The sequence below is a fragment of the Atractosteus spatula genome, chromosome 5 (assembly GCF_055471065.1).
Source record: "Atractosteus spatula isolate fAtrSpa1 chromosome 5, fAtrSpa1.hap1, whole genome shotgun sequence".
Lineage (NCBI taxonomy): Eukaryota > Metazoa > Chordata > Actinopteri > Semionotiformes > Lepisosteidae > Atractosteus > Atractosteus spatula.
In genome coordinates, this window is record NC_142710.1 from 65,457,552 (window position 1) to 65,479,978 (window position 22,427).

Below are 22,427 nucleotides of genomic sequence, written 5' to 3' on the forward strand. Positions count from 1 at the left end.
TTTTGTGGTTTATAATCAGAAATCTATGCAACAAATGTCACCCTAATACAGTCAAGAGCAAAACACCAACCTATGGACGTGATAAAACTAAAAAAAAAAAGTATATCCATGACAGAGAACTTGAGGCACTTTTTACAACAAGGGTGGTAGGTGCCTGGAACAAGGAACTAGAGCTTGATGCTGATTCTCGGAGATCTTCCAAGACTGAAGTTCTCAACCTCGGTCCTAAAGAGGTGATCAACTGATGAGCAACACACACACAGGCGTTCTTTAAAAAAAAAATCTTTCTCCAAAGAGCAGCACTCTTGAACGAGGGGTTTTCTGAACCTCAAAAAGTGGTACTGGGTGGGGAGCCGGTTTTTTTTGAAGAACTGAAAGCAAAGTTAAAATACGCCTTCAATAAAAATAGGACCAGGGCCATGAGTGCCAGCTGTTAGAAACGGTTGGATGAGATTCTCGTCTCAAGTGAGCAACCTCCCCTCTCGTTTGTGATTCTGATTCCCCCTTCCCGTCGGAAAATATATTTTTAAAAACACACACACAGCTAAATAATGTTCTTGTTTCTGTTAAAAGAGGAAGGGGGGGGACAGACGTCAACATCGCTTTACACAGTATGCATGAATTTCTGCTCCAGTTGCAGGCGGACAGCGGCGTCTGCTGATGAGCTGCTTTCGGGGGCGTGCCCGTCCGGTCCATTTCTGCGTGCGTGCGCGCCCCCTGCAGTGTTTACAAGCGTTTCGGGCTGGCCGGCGGTTCAGCGGGGCAGGCAGGGAGAGGATCGGGAATAAAGCAGTGTTTATCCCTCCTCTGTAGAGTACACCAGGATTCCGGACTTCAGAGGGAGGAATTACCCTCTTCTCCGCTTCCCAGAGCGCTAGCCCGCGAAGGAGGTGTGATTATTATTATTTATTGCCCGGCTCGGCATGTATCGCACCCTGTACGCGTTTCGCTCGCCGGAGCCCAATTCCCTGCCCTTCGCCGCCGGAGAGACCTTCCTCATCCTGGACAAGAGCAACCAGCACTGGTGGCTCGGGTCCCGGTCCAGCTCGGGGGAGACCGGCTACATCCCGACCTCGTACATAGAGAAGATTCAGGTGGGTCGCCACCGAGGGCTGGGGGGGGGGGGTACCCTCCGGCACCGCGCCCGGGTGTCCGAGAAGGGAGAAGGTGGGGGGGTCAGGCCAGAGCTGGGGTTCCAGGGGGGCACACGGACTCGTCTTTAATTAGCTCGCTGTAGTTGTCCCGCGGGGTGTCAGTGTTATTGCTGTTGTTATTATTGTGATTGATTTCACCCTGCCGGGCAGACGCGTCAATGCTGGTCAGGATGGCTGATGGAATCCGGTGAGATCTTGCAGGGCTGTGTGCATGGGATAATGCAGCACCCCCCTTCAAAAACAACACAAAAAAACAGCAAGCGAGCTGTGCGGTGACCCCCTAGTTTGAGTCACTACGGGGTCAGTCGGCACAGTCTGGGCGCGGGCGCTGTGGGGGTCTGACCCTGCTGCCCGCAAGGTCCTCCCGATGACCCGGCTGCTGTCCGGTCTGTGTCCTGGAGAGGAGCCGGGACGGTGAGCGAAGACGGAAGACTGGCGAGGGGCAAGTTCAGCATCCTGGTATCGGTTCCCTCTGGCAGGGTTCGGAGTGAGGGACGGCGTTGGCGCTCAGCACAGCGGGCGAGTCAGGGTGTGGTGTGGTGTTGGGGCTCAAGGCTGCAGGGGACAGTGTTTTGGCTCATGGTGCAGTGGGGTTCTCAGTGCAATGTTGGGACTCGGGGTGCAGTGTCAGGGCTGAGGGCTGCAGGGGGCAGTGTTGAGGCTCATGGGGCAGGAGGGTACTCTGTGCATTGCCGGGGCTCAGGGAAGCATGGGGCAGTGTTGAGGCTCATGGTGAAGTGGGGTACTCTGTGCCACGTTGGGGCTCAAGGTATAGTGGGGTGCTCTGTGCCGTGTTGGGGCTCAAGGCTGCAGAGGGCAGCATGAGGGATGAGCAGGTTACTGTAGAGGGAATTTCTAGAAGCTCATGCTTCTCACCAGATGGACTTGGCTCTGTCTGAATGAACAACTCTGAGGACAGCAGCAGACTCTGTAGGTATTATTTCCAGAATTCAATAACAGTTGTTCTCCAGGCTCAATCTCCTCTAATCTGACTGTGACAAACAGACTAGGAGGAGAGGATAGAAATCACATTTGTGCGAGAGAGCGAGAGAGACGGATGTCAAAGGCATTTGGGTTTTGTATATACCAGAGGGCGAGAGTCTCCCGGCGTGACGGCTTTGTGCAAAAGATTAAAACGTTAAACCCCGAGACGCTGAAGAGATTCCAGCAAATTCCTTTTTATTTGATATCTTCTGTTCTCTTCCACAAATTGCGTAAATAATCTCTTTTATCTACCGGCTCTTTAAACGCTGACGAAGAGCCGTAATCACTGGAGTGGGAAGAGGAGATTATTTAGTCGCACTGTTGCGTGATGATTTAAAATCCACAGTTCCTGCGCTGCCTTGTTCATTTGCTGAATCATTGAGTTTTTGGATATTTAGTTATTTGCTCAGTAATTGGCAGTGTGGTTATTCAGTCCTGAATAATTCAGTTATTCGCATTCATTTATGAATGTGGTCTGTTTTTCAAATAATAGCGTTGCTCAGTAATTCGATTAACTTGATTGCAGTCTTTGCTTATTCAGGTATTTAGCTGCCCAGTCTCTGAACAGTCAGTCATATTATTTCATCATTGTGCTCGTGGGCTGGGAGGTTTTTAATTAGGATTGATTAGGCAGCGCTAATGGCTTTCGGTTGAAGACTACAGCGGTGATTCAGTTTGTATCGATCCTCCAAGCTGTCGGCTGCCAGGTTAGTCCACTCAAAACGATGAAGTAATTCAAGTTTTTTTTTTTATTGCAACTCTCTTGCTCGTGTTGTCAGCACACTGGCCGCGAGTGGACGAGGGGGTGTGTGTTGTCCCCCCAACCCCACCCCCCACCCCCCAGGGGTGGAAAAACTAATCTGCCACATTCAGAACCGCGGACTCGCCCGCCCCCCCTCCCCACAACCTCTCTCTTCAGCATATACCTGATCCCAGAGGCCTGCGACTGACTGTGCCCTTGTATCTCTGTACCCTGTCTGCTCAGTGAGATGAGCACTAAAACCCCTCAGCACTGCGTAGCCTCCTGGCTCTCAACAGCTTCCTGTTTTCTGTGCTTTTATTATAATGTGCTCCCTTTTTCATGCACCCTTGCTTCCTGGCTGGTAAGTGGCTCTGAATAAAACCGTGCCCAGATGCACGAATGTCAATGCGCGCGCGTGCCATGAGCAGAGATCTGCTCCACAGCTGTCTAGGCCACAGTCAGCCCCTCGCTGTCTCCCCACAATGAGGTTATTGATAGGAAGAGCTGCAGCTGCTCTGTAGTCTGCAGCCCGGTCGCGTCCTGTCCTGTCCTGTCCTGTCCTGTCCCTCCTCTGGCTGACCCTGTCCCGTTGGCTACAGTGAGCTGGGCTGCAGCCGCCGATGGAGAACGGACTGGGAACGAGACCGGCTGGAGAGGAGGGGACGGGGGTTTTGCTGGGCTGAGCCGCCCTTCCTGGGGAGAGGCTGCAGGAAAGCGGGCTGGGCTAGTCTGCCCTGGGCTTGGCTCTGCTGGATGGAGACCAGAATGTGAAGCTGGAGTGGACCGGTTTTAGACGGCGGGCTTGAAACAGCCGCCCCCACCGGCACAGAACCGGCACGGAGCCTACCCGGGCCTCCAGGGCCGGTGGTGGACTCTCTGTGTTGTGTTAATGTGACCCTGAGGCCCGGTATTTTTAGTGCTGGTGATTTGAGCTGCGGGGATTGCAGAGATTTCTGAGGCCCTGTGGGGCTGTGATGCACAGCACAGTCTATTTCAAAACGGGAAGATAATTAATTAATCCACTGACGGGGTCCAGCAGCTCTGCCCTGCGGGGGACTGGTGGGCGGGTGGGTGGTCAGGGAGTGGGTGCAGGAAGTGTTCTGATTAGGAAAGAGCGCCGATGGTAACTTACAGTAAGCCTGCAGCTGAAAAGTAAAGCAGAGAGCTGAAGTCAAGAACGTGTGTTTGTCTGAATAAAGGTATATGAGAAAAGGATAAAAAAATATATAATAAAACGAATGTGGTGTTGATACAGACAAGTAACACAGAAAAAGCAGAGGCTGGTCTTTCCAGCTGTGCTTGAATGGAATTGATTTGAATTGAACTAGCCTTCATTGCCCCTAAGGGAATTTGTCTTGCAGATCAAGAGCTCATAAATATATAACGTATATGACAATAATACAGTACAGCAACGGTACAATACAGTACCATAATACAAAACAACACTCAATATCAGAACTCTTCCAGGACCGTAAGATTAAAGAAACAGACAATTAGATTGTAAACAGTCTACAAGCAATAATAATGAGAAGATCCCTACCTGCCAACAATTTTTTCATTGTTCATCAACTGAATGTCTTTAGGCATAAAGGATGTAAATGCTCTCTTGGTGATCTACAGGGGATCTGGCACCTGAGTGGACGAGAGGTCTAAGACCTCCTGTGCAAGATTAATAATATCTTGTCGCTGAGTCCAAGAAATGTGCTGATAGTCGTGCCCCTGGCCCTGATTGCTTTGTTCAGCTTGTTTTTGTTGTGCAAGGACATGGCACCTCCCCAGCTCTGAAGGCCTTAGGGTTAGGAGGCTCGGAGTGAAAAGTGTCAACGTTGTGCTTTCTGCATTAAAACTCTTCAGCTCCCTTGAAGAAAACTCCCCCTGTTGCTCCTTCACTCCGCCAGGGAAGGGATGAGGCTCGCACACACAGCTCAGCCCGTCAGACCGTGGGCGTGGTGCGGCGCGGCTCTGCATGGCAGCTCCTATGCTATGAGAGGTGACGGGGGGATTTACGTGCAGGCGTGTGCAGGCGTGTGCTGGCGTGATCAGGCGTGAGCCGCCTCTCGTGGGAGCCGAGCAAGACGCAGCTGGATGCGGTTCTCCGGCTGGCCTGGTCAGCTGACGGAGCGGCCGAACACGAATGCGATGTGTCCGAACCCGCTCTGGAGCAGTTCCCGTACCCGTGTGGAGACGATGGAGAGTGCTTTCGAGGTTAATTAAAAAAGAGGGTGTTTTAACACAAGGATCGTTCAGCACGCAGGTCAGCAGGTGCTGATCACTCCGTGATAGAACTGTGCCACAACGAGCTCCTTAACAGTGCGGCTGTGTGTGTGAGAGAGCGCATGTGTGCAGTGAGCAGAGTGCTGTAGTGCACTGGAGCCGGGTGGAGTGGAGAACAGCCCAGCTGTGCAGCTCAGGGGTGAGTCTTTCACTCTGGCTTCACACGGAGTGCACGTCAGCGGTGGGGAAAGGCTTCTGGAGCAGCTGTTTTGCAGCCAGGCCAGCAGCATTGCGGTTCCCGGTCCAGGTAGATGTGCCCCCCTGTTCAGCACGGGGAGTTTCCTCCGCTGTGGCTGTACAGACTCCGAGAGTCAGAGGGAGCCCGGTCTTCTTCAGTGATCTCATTATGGAGATTCTGGATAATCCCACTGCTCGCCTCCTCCCACGCTGTCTGGCTCAAGAGAGGTAAAGGTAGCAGGGGACCGGAAAGGGAGAGAGGTAGGGAGGAAAGAAGAGAGGGAGGTTGTCTCACCCAGGGAATTTTGGGAACCACAGAAACACTGCAGTGCAGTATACAGTGACACTGATTGGCACAGCACTGGGAATTAAATACAAACCGCAGGGTAACAAATCAGATTCCCACTGACATTGCGGAGCACTGAGAAACTGCAGGCCTGGCTTTCCTCTGGGTTGGATTAGTTTAGTGCTTGACAGGACAGTCTCCTGCTGCACAGCAGTCTGAGCCACTCCAGGCTTTGTGGTCTTACATGTGAGCTGGATTATCTTCTGAACCGCAGAGTAACCTATTTGCAGAGCAGCTCGAGCCAAACCAAAGTGCAAAGAAAAGCAGATTTAAAAATAAAAGCATTTCGGCGTAACCACAGCTGAAGGCAAGATCTGTTTCTTCCCGTTGAAGGTCTGCGGGGATGCTGCCTTCGCAGACTGCGCTCTCTCATTGATGTGCATGTTTGGATGTCAGTTTGTTTTTGGCTTCGGAGTTTCCTGAGCAGTTCTTCTTCCGTGACAGCGTGTCCTTCCTCTCAGGAAGGAACAGACAGCAGAGCTGCAGGAAGCACCGAAGTTTTAGGGGATGGGGAGCAGCTCACTCCCCCTTCATGTTAAATATCTTCTCCTTGTGGACCTGTCTTGCGGGCGGTGTGCTCTCGAGTGTTGTTGGAGCCTCTGTCTCCTGAGGACCTCCCTGACTCTGCCGATGGACGCCCCCTTCCCCACTTGGGCTGGTTGTGACAGTCAGAGCTGCGTGTTTTTCATGCGAGAGTCAGCCAAGGCTACCGTAGCGCTGCTACTAACTGACCGGACTCTTCAGTTCCTCGGAGGGCTCCGCTGGATGGATATCGTGTCGGTCTAGTTGTCAAGCCCTGAGTGGGTCGGCTGGAGTGGCTCAGACTGCCTCACTCTGGAGTCCAGTTGGATGCCCCAGAGCGATGGCTAGCTTGTGCGCAGTGTGAGCTGGCAGGTGACTTTGGAGATGTAAGCCAGTAACAGCCTCTCCTTCCTCCTCTTCCCTTCTCTCCTCTCACCCCTTTATCCGTCTCAGACCCCCGAGCACGACGAGGTCCTGCAGTCCGTTGACCGGGCGATTGAGGCCATCCACAACTCGGCCATGAAGAACGGAGGCAAATACAACCTGGAGCAAAGGGACATGCTGCAGTAGGTCACTGCCCCCCCCTCCTCCAAGGACACGCTGTACAGCTTTGTTCCTCTGTCTCCTTCTCTCCTCCTGGAGCTTGTCCAGGACACATTGTGTGTCTGTTTGCCATTACTTTGACAGCCCTATCTCTGCTGACCTGCCTGTCTGCCAGCGGACAGCAGGGAGCCAGTAGAGCCATTGCTCTTTCCTGAACTCGGACCAGAGGGCACAAGTGGAAACTACATGGGTTTAGGCTCGTGGGTTGTGGGGGGGGGGGGAGGGTTGTGGAACAAGCTGCCCAGCCATTGTGTTGAAGCCGGTACACTGACTTCTTTCAAGAAACGGCTGGATTGGATCCTGGGATCAGGAAACTCCTGACTTCTAAATGGATCAGATGGCCCAGCTGGCCTCTGCTCTTGTGTAACCTTTGAGAAAGTTATCGCAGCTCTTTCACAGACTTTGATTGATCACCTATTATTTCAGCTCCTCTCGGGTGTTGTGATGATATGTCATGTGTCTCCGTGTCGCAGCACATGCTAAGCATGTACCGTGTGTCTGGCCGCAGGAAGTTAATTCACCACAGGAAGGAGACTCTGTCCCGGAGGAGCCCGCCCCCCCTCAACCACAAGCGCGTGCTTCCCTCCTCCGCCAGCGACCTCGCCCTCAGCCAGTCGCACCCGCCCAACGGGCTGAGCCGGGCGTACGGGCGGCAGGCCAGCGAGCCGATCGCACACAGCCCGGACAAGGGGTGTGGAGACGAGGGGCTGTACCAGGTATTGATTGCACTGCTGCCCTGGGCGCTGACAACACACTGGTGGACCCGGACACCCACCCCCGGAAGTGACTCCCGACCGCTACCGACACCCACACAGCGACGTACTGATCGACTGGCATGCTTCCACAGACAGACTGGCACATAGGCCTCTGGCACGGCGAAACCGTGTCCTACTGAGCGTCTCTGTGCCTTCCAGGTGCCCCCCCAGCCTCGCCGAGCAGCCCCCATCACCCCACCGCCCCCGGAGAAACGCAGAGGCGCGCGGAGGCCAGGTCAGTCCCTCACCAACTCCTTCTCATCTCATCTCATCTCATCTCTGTCTTGCAGCCTGTCTCTTTCTTGCTTATCTACCTGACTGCCTGTTTGTTTTAGCTGTACGAATATACATCCTCCTCTTCCCCTGGTGTGTAGGAGAGCCCGGCAGTGATCCAATCTCTTCTTTTCAGAACCAGAGGTGCCTTCCAGGACTTCCTCAATCCTCACTAGCTCTGTTCTCTCTGCCAGCGCCGGCCCATCCCCCTCTGTGAGCTCCGCCTCTTTAGACTCAGGCTCCACCCACTCCCCTCCCTCCTCAGATACCAGCCTCCCCAGCCTAGCAACCACCCCCCCACCCATTCCGAGCCGCACAAGAGCCCCGGCGCCGAACCCCCCTAGCTCTGTGTGGCCCCCCCAGCCAGAGACTGAGCAGTCAGCCTCCCCACCGCCTCAATCCCAGTCCGAACCCCCTCTCCCTAAAAAGCAGACAGCCCCACAGCCACACTCTCTCCCTGGCTCTCGGCCTTGCACTGCCTCCCCGCCTTCCTGCCCCGGGGACCCAGCCGAGCCCGAGCCCAGCCCCACCCCTCCCCCCGCCTCCCTGACCCCGCCCACCAGCCCCACCCACAGCCCCGCCCACCCTGCTAAACTTAGCCAGGCAGGTCCCGGTGGGGGCGTGGCGGGGCGTGTGCCCAGCACCATCGGGGCAGAGCTGATCGAGCTGGTGCGCCGGAACACTAGCCTGAGCTACGAGCTCTCGCGCGTGGCGGTCGGGGTCATCGTGGGTCACCTGCAGGCCGCCATCCCACAGGTGGCCGACACCATGGAGCAGGTCCTCCTCTCCCTGGTGCAGAGCAAGGTGAGCTGCTGCAGAAAGCTTCCGTCTCCTGCGTTCTGTGCGGAGCCGCAGTAATAATTACTTTGTCCCACTACCTCCTTATCTCCCTCTCTCCCTCTCTCTACCTCCTCCTTGCCTCGCCCTCCCCTCCCCCCCCCGCGCCAGGATCTGGGTGGGGCTCTGCCCCGGGGACAGGTGTGCCACGACGAGCAGCGGCTGCAGGTGATCTTCGCGGACCTGGCGCGGCACAAGGACGACGCACAGCAGCGCAGCTGGGCGCTGTACGAGGACCAGGCTGTCATCGCCTGCTACCTGGAGGAGCTGCTGCAGATACTGGTCAGGCTGGCGGACTTGGGGCAGAAGTGCACAGCCTCTCACACTGATAGACAGACGGAGCTGAGCACAGACAGACACACACACACACACACACGCTGATCTACACACACAGACCTGTGCAGGCTCTCACACTGACAGACACACACACACACCTGTGCAGGCTCTCACAGACCTGTGCAGGCTCTCACACTGACAGACACACACAGACCTGTGCAGGCTCTCACACTGACAGACACACAGAGCTGAGCAGAGACGGAAACAAACACACTGATCTACACACACACACACACACACACACACACACACACAGACCTGTGCAGGCTCTCGCACTGACAGACACACAGAGCTGAGCAGAGACAGAAACGCACACACTGCTCTAGTCACACACCCTGATCGAGAGACAGATGTTTTGCTGGCTGTCACACTGATAGGCACGCAGAGATGGGCACAGACGGAAACGCACACAAGCACACACCCTGAGCTATTCGAGCCTGCCCCTCTGGTCCCTGGGTCTCCTCATTTCAGCTCCATCCGAGCTCTGCTGTAATTAATTGAATCCCTTATGTGACATTTGCACTTGCTCAATTAGTCCCATTAATTGTTTGCTGCGCAGTATTAAAAATCGTAGCCCTTCTGTGATGGTGTCGGATGTGATAGGAAGCTGCCTGAGCACCGGCAGAGCGCTTGTTGTTTTCTGTGCGGTGCGCCGGTGTGTAGTCATCTGCAGATGTTTCTCTCCTCTAGTATAGGAGAGAATCCTTTCGTGGACCGGAGTAAATGTTTGTGTCGCCGGTGAGGGGAAAGCATTCGGTTCTACGCTGAACGCCGTCTGCGGGCGCGTGAGGTCTTTAAAGCGCAGCCCTGATGGGCCTAAGGTGTTGTAACTGCGCATTCCCACGCGCCGCAGAGTGGGGAGTGCAGCGGGAGGTGTGCTCCATCTTCCCACTTCCCAGCACGCCAGTTTCCGTCATTCAGTAAGCCGGGCTTCAGCTAGAATTAACAAGGAGTGGAAAACTGAGATCCTGGGGGACAGAGAGTTCGGCTATAAATCTTGTTCTGTAGCCGGAGCAGTGTACACTGGGCCTGCACCTCAAGAGTCACACCCTGTGCTGCGGTGAATGCCGGCCACCAAGTCTAAAGATAGAGAACAGTCCTGCTGCGATCGACGGGCCAGGTGATGCGTTGAATCAAGTAACTTAGAGATCGTTTAGGACCACAATGTCAGCCCTTTTCAGCCCTCGGGGGGTAGAGTTCTGTTTACTGCAGCAGATTACTCGCCTGTAGTTTTCAGGTTTTATTAAACTGGGGTCCTGTAAGACTAACTGGAATGGGGATCCCTGCTAAACCCCTGTATGCTTTCTTATCGCTGTGTCTGCCACCTGTGCCTCCTTGTGAATAGTACACCCTCTGTCTGTACTCTCCCACCATATACTCCATGTCTGTGCACTGGGAGTGAACCGTACCCTATACCCTGAGGCCCTCTGCTCTGTGCCCTGCAGACAGATGCTGACCCAGAGGTGTGCAGAAGGATGTGCAAGAAGAACCACTTTGAACCGGTCATCTCTCTCGTCTCCTACTACCAGATGGTAAGACCTTGGCGTGCGCAGGGGCTGCAGTCCATGTTTCAGGGTGTAAATGGAGTGGTACGATAGCTGTGTTAGACGTGGGATATGTATTGAATTGATCGTACTGGGCCCACAGCTGTTGGGGCTGTATTGGAAAGTGTAGTGGTTATACACAGGCTCGTAGCGTTTATCTACTGATACCAAGCTCTGGACTATTGGAGTCAGTCCTGTGTAGGACTGTTGGCGCTGGAAAGATTCATTAAGAGTAGTAAATGTGGCTATAACATGCAGCTATAGGGCTGTAGGAAGAAAGTGGGTGTCTAGACAGTTTGTCTTGATATTTCCGGAGCCCTCATGCTGGGCTCTCTCAGAGCAGCCTTGCTTGTAGAGTGTTATGCTAGCCTGTAGGCGACTGTACACAGAGGTGCTGTATTGTGTGCTGGGGTATAGGAGTCAGACTGACTGATGACACCTCCCCCTTCTCCCTGTGTGTGTTGCAGGAGCACAGAGTGCCTCTGCGGCTGCTCCTGCTCAAGGTGTTTGGGGCCATGTGCAGCCTGGATGCCTCCCTCATCTCCACCCTGCTCAACTCTGTGCTGCCCATGGAGCTGGCCCGCGACATGCAGACCAACACGCAGGGTGAGGGGGCGGGGGGTGTGGGGGGGTTGAAGGAGGGAAATCGGATTGGCAGAGAAGACGGGGAGAGAGGGGAGAGGGCCGAGACTGGGGAGGAAAGGGGTGTGTGAGTTTTTGGGAACAAGAGGATTGTGCCGTCTGTGCTGGTGAGGCGCTTCAGTCTGCTGCTGGCGGTGATCCACACCTTTTCCTTCTTTGCCCCTAGAGCACCAGAAGCTGTGCTATTCTGCCCTGGTCCTGGCCATGATCTTCTCGATGGGAGAACAACTGCCTTTCCATCACTACGGTAACGGAAAGCAACCTGCAGAAACGCCGCCGCTACCGTAACCTATAGCAACACCCATATCACTAGAGTGAAGTGCACCAGCTCCGTCTGTGGGATGACGTGCCACATGACCCCCTAGCGCCCCCGTCGCTGTGCTTAGCTGAAAGAACAGCATCAGCATCAGTTACCTACGGCGACACAGTTGCTACGGTAGCAGTTTGCTTCTTACTTTGGCAACGCGTTGCAAACTGTTTCTAGTAGTCACGCGTCAGACAGGTTGCACGCCTTTCTCGCCTTCGTATTCCGTTTTCCTCTCCCTCGGTCCGCCTGACTCTGCCCCTGTCTGGGCCTCTCTCTCCGTCTCGATGCAGAGCAGCTGAACGGCGGTTTTGTGCAGTTCCTGCTGGAGGTGATCGAGGAGGGGCTGCCCTGCGACACCGTCGAGCAGCTGCCAGACCTCTGCATCAACCTGCTGCTGGCCTTCAACCTGCACTTGGCCGGTGAGTCGAGGGGGAGGGGGATAGAGATGAGAGCCGAGACCTGCAGTATCGGGGTCTCTCCGTCGGCCAGTCCTCGAAAGAGGCTGAGAGAGGGAGGGAGGGAGGGGGCCAGGAAAACTCGAGATGATGTGGCTGCCTGTCTGGCTCCCTCTAGTGGTGTTTTGTCTGTCATTACACACCCCCCCCCCCCCCCAGCCTCCCAGTCTGTCACAGTGCATCTTTGTCAGGTCGCAGTCCATGAGACTGTGTTGTCAATCGACTTGTCTGGTTAAATAATGGCTAATAAAAGAATGAGGAAGAAATGGGGGGCAATTTGTAGGTAGAGAGAAGGGAGGGGAGGCTGGATGAGGCAGTTTTTGGAGGTACAGAGTAATGCAACATCGATCTCTACCCCACCCCTTCCCCGTGTCTCGCCTCCCCCCTCTTTCCCTGCTCTGATCTCTGTTTTTCTCTCTCCGCCTCTCCTCCTGCCCCCCCTCTCCCAGTGCCTGCGAGTAACCTGATCATGCAGACTTTGGTGAAGAGGCACAACGTGAAGATCCTGACGGAGAAGATCCTGCTGCTCCTCAACAGAGGAGGTGAGGTGGAGGCCTTCCTGTCCTGTGTGGTGGGCAGCCCCCGGTCCGCCCTGCCCGGTGTGCAGCCCCCAGTGTCCAGTCTGTGCTCTGCAGTGCCAGTCACATTGAAAGCTGTGCTTTACACTTCTGTCCTGTCCTGTCCTGTCCTGTCCTGTCACACTGCAGCGCTGTGTGGGACTGGACTGCATGCTGTCCTGTGTCCTCGGAGTTCGCGCAGCGTTGACACGGTCTTCTGTCACTCTTCCTCTACCCCCCCCTCCCCCAGACGACCCCGTGTGCGTGTTCCGGCACGACCCCCCGGCGCCCCACTCCGTGCTGAAGTTCCTGCAGGACGTCTTCGCCAGCCCTGACACCGCGCACATCTTCTACCGCACCGACATGATGGTGATGATCGACATCGCCGTGCGGCAGATATCCGACCTGTCTCCGGGGGACAAGGTGGGGTGCTGACCGAAGCACGCTCGGACACGCTCTGGGGCGGGGAGAGAGCGAGCGCGTTGTCTGTGTGCCGGGGTTCCCTCCTCTCATTCTCGGGGAACCCCCCCTAGTCATTTGTTGTTTTTTTCCCATAACATCCACATACTTAATCACAGGCTAATTGACGTTTTTCAGTCTCGATCTCTCCTAAAATGTTTGTATCGTGTGGCGATCGGTATCGGCCTCGTGCACGAGCCCAGCCGTGAGCCAAGTGAAATTTGACGAGTTGGACTTAGTCAGAAAGACGGACGCTGGCTCATCACTGTGGGTGTCTGGTATATTCTCCTTCCCACCTGCGTCTGCTCATCGGGACCTGCTCACCTGCCCGTGAAGAGCTGTTGACCCCGAAGTGAGGGAGAACGGAGCCTGTTGGGGAATAATCTGCTTTAGCTGGGATGGTTTTGAAACCAAGGCTGGAGTGAAAGAATACTGTTGGTCAGAAAGTGTGTGAACAAGCAATTCAGTTGAACACCTCGACTCCCAGTGCATTAGGGATGAAAACCAGCCAGTGCCATCCCGGGGTCTCCTCGTTCCAGCACTGGGAACCAGTCGCGTGTAGCGTCCATACTGTCTGCGCTCTTCTGTGGAGACTGAGATATGTAGAGAAGGAGATTGCTTGCGACATCTTTCATTCTAGGGCGGCATGGTGACGCAGTGGTGAGCACTGCTGCCCTGCGGCTCTGGGGCCCCATGTTCAGTTCCTGGGGCGCTGTCTGCGTGGAGTCTGTATGGTCTCCCTGTGTTTGCATGATTCTCCTCCAGGTGCTCCAGCTTCCTCCCACAGTGCTGGTGGCTTAATTGGCTTCTGGGAAAGTTGGCCCTGCTGTGAGTGTGTGGTTGAGATGGAGTGGGGTCCCATGCAGGGTGCACCCCGCCTTGCGCCCGTTGCTTGCCGGGATAGGCTCCGGCACCCCCGCGCCCCTGAACTGGAAGGACCGGTTGGGAAACAGACGGACGGAGCTTTCATTCTGCCCTCTTGTCCTTTCCCTGTGCCCGATCCCGCCTGGACTCCCTCTGCAGCTGCGGATGGAGTACCTCTCCCTGATGCACGCCATCATCCGCACCACGGACTACCTGGAGCACCGGCACCGGCTCCCGGACCTGCGGGGGGCGCTGCAGCGCATTCTGGGCGAGGAGGCGGAGGAGGCGGGCGGAGAGGAGGGCGCGGCGGCCCGGCAGATGGACAGGCTGATCGTGCAGGAGATCTACAGGGAGTTCCCCCGGATCGCCGAGCCCGAAGTAGGGCACTGACCCCTCTGAGCCGTGGGCGGAGAGGAGGAGGAGGAGGAGGAGGAGAGACCGCCGAGCAGGGAGCAGGAGGGAGAAGGGAGGCGAAGACGATGGGAAGAGAGACGGGGGGGATCGCGAAACCTTTACTGCAGAGCAGCATGCAGGATGTCCAGCTCCTCCTTCCTCTCTCTCCTCCTCTTCCTCGTTCTCTTCCTGTCTCCCTCTCCCGCTGCCTCTCTGCTCCCTTCCGTCCCTTCCTTCTCCCCTAGCTCCCAGAATCCTCTCCTGCCCCCCTGCTGTACGTGAGCAACACGGCAGCCTCATCTCAGCATTGCAGTGCCAGCGCCACACTTGAAAAAGCTAAACGGCATATATATATATTTATTTTAATATATTTTCTTAAGTGTCTGACCCAGTAGCTGCTTGTGCTGCCTGACAGTGGTGAGACACGAACGATCGGATGGAGACGGATGGCTGGGCTGTGGCTTAAACACGCGGGTGTGCTATTCTCAGGTCGCCTCTCCAGGGCGGTGCAGTGCGGTCCTGGGCATCCCCCATGCTGCAGGGGGTGAGGGTGGGACGCTCTCTGGTGGGGACTGGTCATCGGAGAGTTCCAGCGGGCGTCTGTGTCTTCCTGTCAGGAGTCGGCCTGGTCTCTCGTCTTGGCCCTCGTCTTTCGAGACTCTGACAGCTCCAGGGCTCCTGAAGGGTGGGTCTGGGGGTGGTGTGTCGTCGTGGGTCTCCCTGATGTCGCTCTGTGTTGCAGGAGGTGCTGCGTCCTCCAAAATTCAAGAGCCCTGGCTGGCTCATACCTGCTTTACCCCCCGACAAGCTCTCTGCTGTTGTTGTGCCATTCGTGAATCAATCTGAGTGCCTGACAAATTTCAGAGGGGCCAGCTGCAAGTCTTACAGAAAAAACATTGGACAAGTCAGCATGAGACGACTTCTACAATCCCCGTCTCCCCCCCCCCCCCCCCCCCCGATGGCAAAGGCTAAAGTTTGTGTTCAAGGTCCAAGCTAATCGTCCCCCAATCCCTCATCCTGTGCACTGACCAGTGACCTTTGAACTTTAACCTCTAACCTCTAACCTATCCAGAGGGTCACTCTTCAGTCGGGCAGACAGAGTCTCATCTTCGAGGTGTAACGCTGGGGCTCTGCTAACGCTCTCCACCCTTCTACAGCACCAGTCCTCTCCATGCCCAGCTGTCCCCAGCACCAGTCACGACTCCTAACACGCTGGCGCGACTCCACCTTTTCACCGAGACAGAGCAAAGGCAGCGAGTTTGGGTTGGAGCCTCTGGCTGGGAGGGGTGTGTTTGTAGTTGAGAGGGCTTTGGAGTTAAAACGGGTCCAGTGCTGCTGCTGTGTAAAATAATGTCCCTCTGGAGCTTTTGGAGCCGCCCCGAGCCTCTCCGCTACATTTGCCAGATCATCTCTCGGTAAATTCGCACCTTAGCAATGTTTGCTATGGCCATACTGTGCTTGGAGACAGAGGGAAGTGGACGGGAATTTTTCATTGAGGAAAATCTGTCCCCTGCAAGGACATTACAGAGTTTGATTTGCTGAAACAATGACAGAGCTGGTCCTGTGTTAAGGAGCAGAGCAGACCTCACCTGTGCTGCTGCTCACATGTGTGCACGTGCGTGTTAGTCGCATGTCGGCCAGCACAGTTGTGGTTGCGTGTGCAGACCTGCGTCCTATACTGTGCCTTCCCCCGCCTTGTCACCCTTTCCTTCCCTGAAAAGACGCTGACACGTTGTTAACGGAGATGCCTGTGGGTGGTGTTGATGAATTACAGTATATTTTCCCAGTTAAAAAATCAAAAGTATTAAAAAATGTATAAAGATGGAGAGGGGAAGAAATAAGATGGAAAAAATGTATTTTCATAAAACTCCGTAATAATAAAATAGCCTGTGTGTGCAAGAGATTGCATTTTTGGAATTTGTTGAAATTGCTGTCCCTCTCCTCTCTCAGTTTTAACCACTGTCCCACCCTGCTTCAACACTGAACACACACACACACACAACCAACAGCAGACATACAGACTCCACACACACACAACAGCAGACATACAGACTCCACACACACACACACACACAACAGCAGACATACAGACACAGACACGCACAGTCTTTTACTTATTTCTGCCCCTAGGACTCCAATGACTGCTGTTTCCAGCAGTTTGTAATTTGGTCCATGAAAAATCAATGATGTCATTACCCTGTCAGTACCCTGGGCCTCCTGTGCGTTATTAGCTGAGTCATTTCCCTGCGCAGGAGGGTGCTTTTCACTCGGCTTCCAGACCTGGGCTCTGGGGGAAAGGAGGCTGCCTACACCTTTCATCCCTTCATTGTTTTCTCCCCTCGTGTTCTTAGTTCATTGAGTAGTACTGCTCTTACCTTCCTCTCGCTCTACCACACTGCCTCCCTCTCTCTCTCAGCTCTACCCACTGTCCCATACTGCCTCCCTCTCTCTCTCGGCTCTACCCACTGTCCCACACTGCCTCCCTCTCTCTGGCTCTATGAATTGTGTGGTGGAAGACAAGGAGATATTTTCCCTGATTGTTTACTCTGCTTAAATACAGACTGCTACTAGCTCAGGTTTGCCTGCAGTACTATAAGTTTTCACTAGATGGAGAACTTGTGCTTAATTTGAATTTTTGGGCACAAATGTAATACTTCTTCAGCATTTAAAATGTAGATTTAACTTCCACAAGCAGCGTAGTATCAACAGCCAAGCTCACAGTAAAACACTGAAGGCACATCCAAATCTAATGTAAATTATTTCTTTTTTAAGGCAGTGATTAATTTTAAACCAAATTAACTCCAGTTGCTTTTAATTAAGATAATACTTTTAGGCATCTGTGAACCCAACTCTTGGCAACCTGAATCTAAACAAACGTTCATTCAAAAGAAGTTCTTAACAGCTACTTGCTTAGATGACTGAGTGTTCATTCAGTGATCGACAGGAGGTGTCATTGATGTGAGACAGGAAATGAAGGCTGAAAAGAGTGAGTGAGGAGGGTATAATACAACTGAGTACAAGGGGACAGGGACTGGAAAACAGCAGGCACGTCTGTACACAAAGGGTTGTGGGAGTCTGGAACAAGCTACGCAGCCATGTTGTTGAAGCCGATTCGCCAGTTTCCTTCAGGAAATAGCTTGGGTGAGGTCCTGAGACCAATGAACTACTAACTACCGAACAGGCCGGGCTGAATGGCTCCTCTTGTCTGTAACCTTTCTTGTGCTCTCATGACTGAAAGAGAGGAGAGAGAGGAGGACAGGAGAGTGGAGAGAGAGAACAGAGGAGGGAGAGAGAGGAGGACAGTATTATGAGTCCGTGAGGCAGGAGGGGAGAGAAAGAGAAAGGAGAACAGGAAAGGGAGAGAGAGAACAGAGGAGAGAGAGAGGAGGACAGGAGGGTGGAGGAAGAGAACAGAGGAGAGGGGAGGACAGGAGGGTGGAGGAAGAGAACAGAGGAGGGAGAGAGAGGAGGACAGGAGAGTGGAGAGAAAGAGAAAGGAGGACAGGGGAGGGAGAGAGCAGGACAGGAGTGGAGGAAGAGAACAGAGGAGGGAGAGAGAGGAGGACAGTATTATGAGTCCGTGAGGCAGGAGGGGAGAGAGATGCAGAATATTTTAACAGCAGGGCCGTACAGAAGGGAGAAATTGAGGTTGGGGGGGCAGCTGAAGGAGGTCAGCAGAGCCCAGGAGAGCTCAGTGACTCTGGTCTAAAAGCCCATGTGTGTGTTCTTGGGGAGGGGGTCTCCACCAGGAGGACGGATATGAATAAATGAGTCCTAGCGAGGAACAAAGAGCAGTGGAGAGGGAGGGGGGCAGGAGAGCGAGAGGGAGTTCTGTCCGTCAGGAGCTCTGGGCTTTCTGCAGCAGCTGTCACCCCTGCCCTGTTCCGCAGAGCACCAGCCCTGCCACTGCTGTGCCCGCTGTGTGAGCGTGAGGAGGTTGGGGCATTATTCTCCCCCCCCGCCACCGACCCAGGGTGATTAACATAATCCCACTAAACACAGATCATCCCTATCTGACACTAAAGCTCTCTATCTCGTTACTGTAAGACCTGCCCCGCGCAGCCCCGCGCAGCACAGCGCCGCGGTCTCCGGCGCCACCGGGCTCAGTAACCCCTCCTTGTCCCGCCCCTCTCCCGGCCCATAGAGTGCTCATCCCTCCTCCGGGAACGTCAGCGCCCGGCTCCTCTCTCCTCCCGCTCCGGAATTCAAGCGCCTTTACCGAGGGGGTTGACCAGTGCACTCATTCTCCCTCCCTTCCTTCCCTCCTTCCGTCTTTATCCCCGTCTCTCTCACCCTTGTATCCCTGATCCTCCCGTTCCCTCTGAGCCCCCCCCCGAGAGCTGTTTTATTTCACAGTAAAATTCAGAACTTGTTTGCACGGTTTCAGAAGCCCTGGCGATCAGCACAAGCCCAAGATCCTCAGGTACAGTAGGCTGTGAGAAAGGCTGGTGACACTCCAGTGGGTCTTCCTGCAGACCGCTGACTGCACTGCCTTCAGCTGTGCCCCCTGTCCTCCGCCGGTCCTCCTCTCCCTCACACCCTCCCCCTGAGAAATATAGCCCCCCTGGGGCCGTTAGCCCCTGCCTGCCCCTGTCAGAGGAGCTCGGTCAGAGCTAAATGAGCTGACTGTGAGCACAGGCGCAGAGCTGCTCGGGGTCAGCTGTGGGGCTCTGGGTAACAGCGGCTTTCTCCTCCTAGCACACACACGTGTACACACATGTATTCAAATAAACACACACACGTACAGATATGCATTCAAATAAACACACACACATATACAGACATGCATTCAAATAAACGCACACGTACAGACTTGCAATCAAATAAACAGAATCATGCATGGATCAGACGTGCATTCAAATAAACACACATCCACACACATGCACATGAACACACACACATGCATTCCTATAAACACACATGCACATGAACACACACACATGCATTCCTATAAACACACATCCACACACATGCACATGAACACACACGCACGCTCTCACACAGACGCTGGTGCTGCTGTCCTCATGAGGATTCCCACTGGCTTCCAGTCTATTATTACTGCTCTCTGCTCCGCAGAAACGCAGCTCCACTTGCAGGCGGGAGAGACGGAGTTGTGGCACTCGCAGATTGAGAAGGGGGCGTCCTGGTGCTCGTGGAAGAAGCTGTCCCCCGTGTGTCTGGGCTCCGGATCTCGCTGCAGCTCCAGACCTTCAGGCCCGGCTCAGCTCCCACCTGCTGGAGCAGGTCAGCCGTCAGCACTGCTGCTTGAACCCAGAGCTGGTGAGGCTGGTGCCCGTTTACAGAGCAGATCATGTTACTGGAGCAGTGAGGCTCCTCGCTCTGGGGTACAGTGCTTCACCTGGGGTCTGCAAACTCCGACAGCGCGTCAGGCACAGGCCCGGTCTGACGAGCTGCTCACCTCACCCCGGTGAAGGACGTATCAAACACGGGGTACCAGTGGGGTTTTCTGTGTTGTCTGCAGAGCGGAGCTCCTCTACCTAGGCCCCTCTTCTTGTTGTGACCCCCACTTCTCGCTTCCATGGTGATTAGTTGGTCCCCAGTTATAACCAAACGATTCCGGACCGGATTGGACCGGACTGGACGTTTCTGAACGCCCGCCAGCTCTGCGCCTCTTGAGCGACTTTTAGTCTGACCTGTTGATGAGTCTGTGCTTCTTCAGAGGCAGCGAGCCGTGGAAAAGCCCTGACCGGGCCAGCTGTCCCCGGCCAGCCATCTGCGGGACAGGCCTGGCCTGGCCTGGACCGGACCGGACCGGCCTGGCTTGGCCTGGACTGGGACCGATTTCTGGGACTGATGTCTGGGCCGGACTGGACTGGCCCGGGACCGATGTCTGGACTGGACCAGACTGGACTGGCCCAGGACCGATGTCTGGGCCTGACTGGACTGGCCCGGGACTGATGTCTGGGACTGATGTCTGGGCCGGACCGGACTGGCCCGGGACCGATGTCTGGAGCGGACTGGACTGGCCCGGGACCAATGTCTGGGACTGATGTCTGGAGCGGACCGGACTGGCCCGGGACCGATGTCTGGAGCTGACCGGACTGGCCCGGGACTGATGTCTGGGCCAGAGTGCCGGAGTGCAGGAAGGGTCTGAGCGCGTGGGGGGGTGCCAGGGGAGCAGCTCTGTAATGAATGCTGGAAGAGGGGGGAGAAGTCTAATTAAATTGCACCAGCCCCCCCTCGTCCCGACAGCTGGGAAGCCTGCAGCAAAATAATCACATTCTGCACTGTTTCCAATTCGCCAATAATATACCCGCTGCCCCCCCTCCCCGCCCAGCTCAGGGGAGGGAGGGAGGTGGGGTATCTGGGAGACTTCCTCCCCAGGCAGGGGCAGTTTCTGCTCTCTGCCGGAGCAGCTCTGTCACCACTGGGGGGCTCGAGCCCCCCCAGGAGAGGAGCTGTGTGACTCCGCTGGGCACATCTGGTCTGGCTGTGTTTCCCGGGAATGTCAAATTCACACACACACACACACACACACACACACACAAGGGCAGACATACAGACTCCACACACACACACACACACACACACACAAGGGCAGACATACAGACTCCACACACACACACACACACACACACACACACAAGGGCAGACATACAGACTCCACACACACACACACACACACACACACACAAGGGCAGACATACAGACTCCACACACACACACACACCACACACACACAAGGGCAGACATACAGACTCCACACACACACACACACACACACACAGGGCAGACATACAGACTCCACACACACACACACACACACACACACAAGGGCAGACATACAGACTCCACACACACACACACACACACAAGGGCAGACATACAGACTCCACACACACACACACACACACACACAACAGCAGACATACAGACTTCACACACACACACACAAGAGCAGACAGACTCCACACACACACACACACACCAGCAGACATACAGACTCCACACACACAAGCAAATTTACACACTACACACACAGGCAGACATACAGATTACACACAAGGAAACAAACAGGTGCTGCTGCTCTTAACCACAGAGGAACATACTCTGTAGCGGCTGGTACCCGTTTCTTATTGGACGGGACACACGGAGACACGCACACGGACGGACACCGACAGACACGGGGACACGGAGACCGACGGGCCTGGCGGACGAGCGACCACTCCCTGCCCGCGTGTGAGACGACCCACGGGGGGGGGTCACAATCGCGCGCAAGACACACGCCGCTCCCGTGGCAGGCCGGAGCCGCGCGGGGAGAGAGGAGAGGAGAGGAGGAGGAGGAGGAGGAGGAGGGGCGGGGCAGGCCGAGAGCCACAGCGGGCGGGAAGGAGACCCGAGCTGACCAGTCCTCCTTCCTCGCTCTGTTCCGGCAAAGGAACCGTCTCTCTCCCTCCCTCTCTGCACGGCAGTGTGTGTGTCGATACAACAAAAGGCGGCCGCCTGCCATTCACGCGTTTCTCTCGCCCATCTCGTCCCCCGGCTCTCTCTCTCCCGCCCCCCCCCCGAATAAACACACCTTCTCCGCTGCTGGTAAACCTATTACCATCACCGCAGCGCTCTCCCGGCAGCCAGATGGGCACCGGCCGCTACCACCTGGCGCCGAGCCGCGGGGGTGGGGAGGTGGCAGAAACAGAGCGGGGGGGGGGGAGTGTGTGTGTGTGTGTTGAGTGAGGAAGCGGCAGGGGGGGGGGGGGTGTGTGTGAGGTGAGTGGGGCCCCGGCTCCGTTACTACAGACGCTTTTTATTTAAAAAAAAAGCCTCTTTTAGGCACCGAGCCTCCGAAATCCACTCAACCGCGACCCCCACCCCCCCCCTCCAGCGGGGGGAGGCGGGGGGGGAGACCTCCATCCAGCGAGGACGGAGAGGACCCCCGTTTCCCCCGTTCCCATGGCAACCGTCTCCTGGTGTCGCGCGTGAGTGAGGCCTGCCCGCCGAGAGCACGGGGCCCCGCCGGAGAGAAACGCCGGTAGGAGAACCCCCTAAAATAAGCCACCCCGTGTTTTAACGTAAAAAGAAATGAATCTGAAGCCGTGGTAGGAGCACGTGAACCCGAGCGTCAGCTTCGGACTCGTGACGGAGTCTTGAAAGTCAGTGGACCCAGGCGGACCCGAGCCGAGCCGAGCCGAGCCGAACTGCTCTGTGAGGGCGGCGCCCCCCTCCCCGCCAGGCAGCTCAGCCG

The 22,427-nt window shown here is 55.4% G+C and overlaps 1 protein-coding gene across 1 annotated transcript; it reads left to right on the forward strand.

Annotated features, from left to right (window-relative positions):
- Positions 1 to 721: 721 nt before the first annotated feature.
- Positions 722 to 16,123, forward strand: nckipsd (NCK interacting protein with SH3 domain). The gene is made up of 13 exons (XM_088916791.1): positions 722 to 1,094; positions 6,653 to 6,765; positions 7,311 to 7,518; positions 7,717 to 7,792; positions 7,967 to 8,634; positions 8,779 to 8,949; positions 10,449 to 10,535; positions 11,015 to 11,153; positions 11,356 to 11,436; positions 11,787 to 11,915; positions 12,401 to 12,493; positions 12,759 to 12,931; positions 13,991 to 16,123. Exons 1-13 carry the CDS (start codon positions 924 to 926, stop codon positions 14,219 to 14,221), a joined length of 2,340 nt encoding a protein of 779 aa, XP_088772917.1. The 5' UTR covers positions 722 to 923; the 3' UTR covers positions 14,222 to 16,123.
- Positions 16,124 to 22,427: the final 6,304 nt, after the last annotated feature.

Bases quoted from the DNA above. Each gene is read 5' to 3' on its own strand.
- nckipsd (XM_088916791.1), top strand. From the start codon at position 924: ATGTATCGCACCCTGTACGCGTTTCGCTCGCCGGAGCCCAATTCCCTG. The intron at 7,793-7,966 runs GTCAGTCCCTCA...TCTTCTTTTCAG, and splicing joins CAGAGGCGCGCGGAGGCCAG to AACCAGAGGTGCCTTCCAGG. The intron at 8,635-8,778 runs GTGAGCTGCTGC...CCCCCGCGCCAG, and splicing joins TCTCCCTGGTGCAGAGCAAG to GATCTGGGTGGGGCTCTGCC.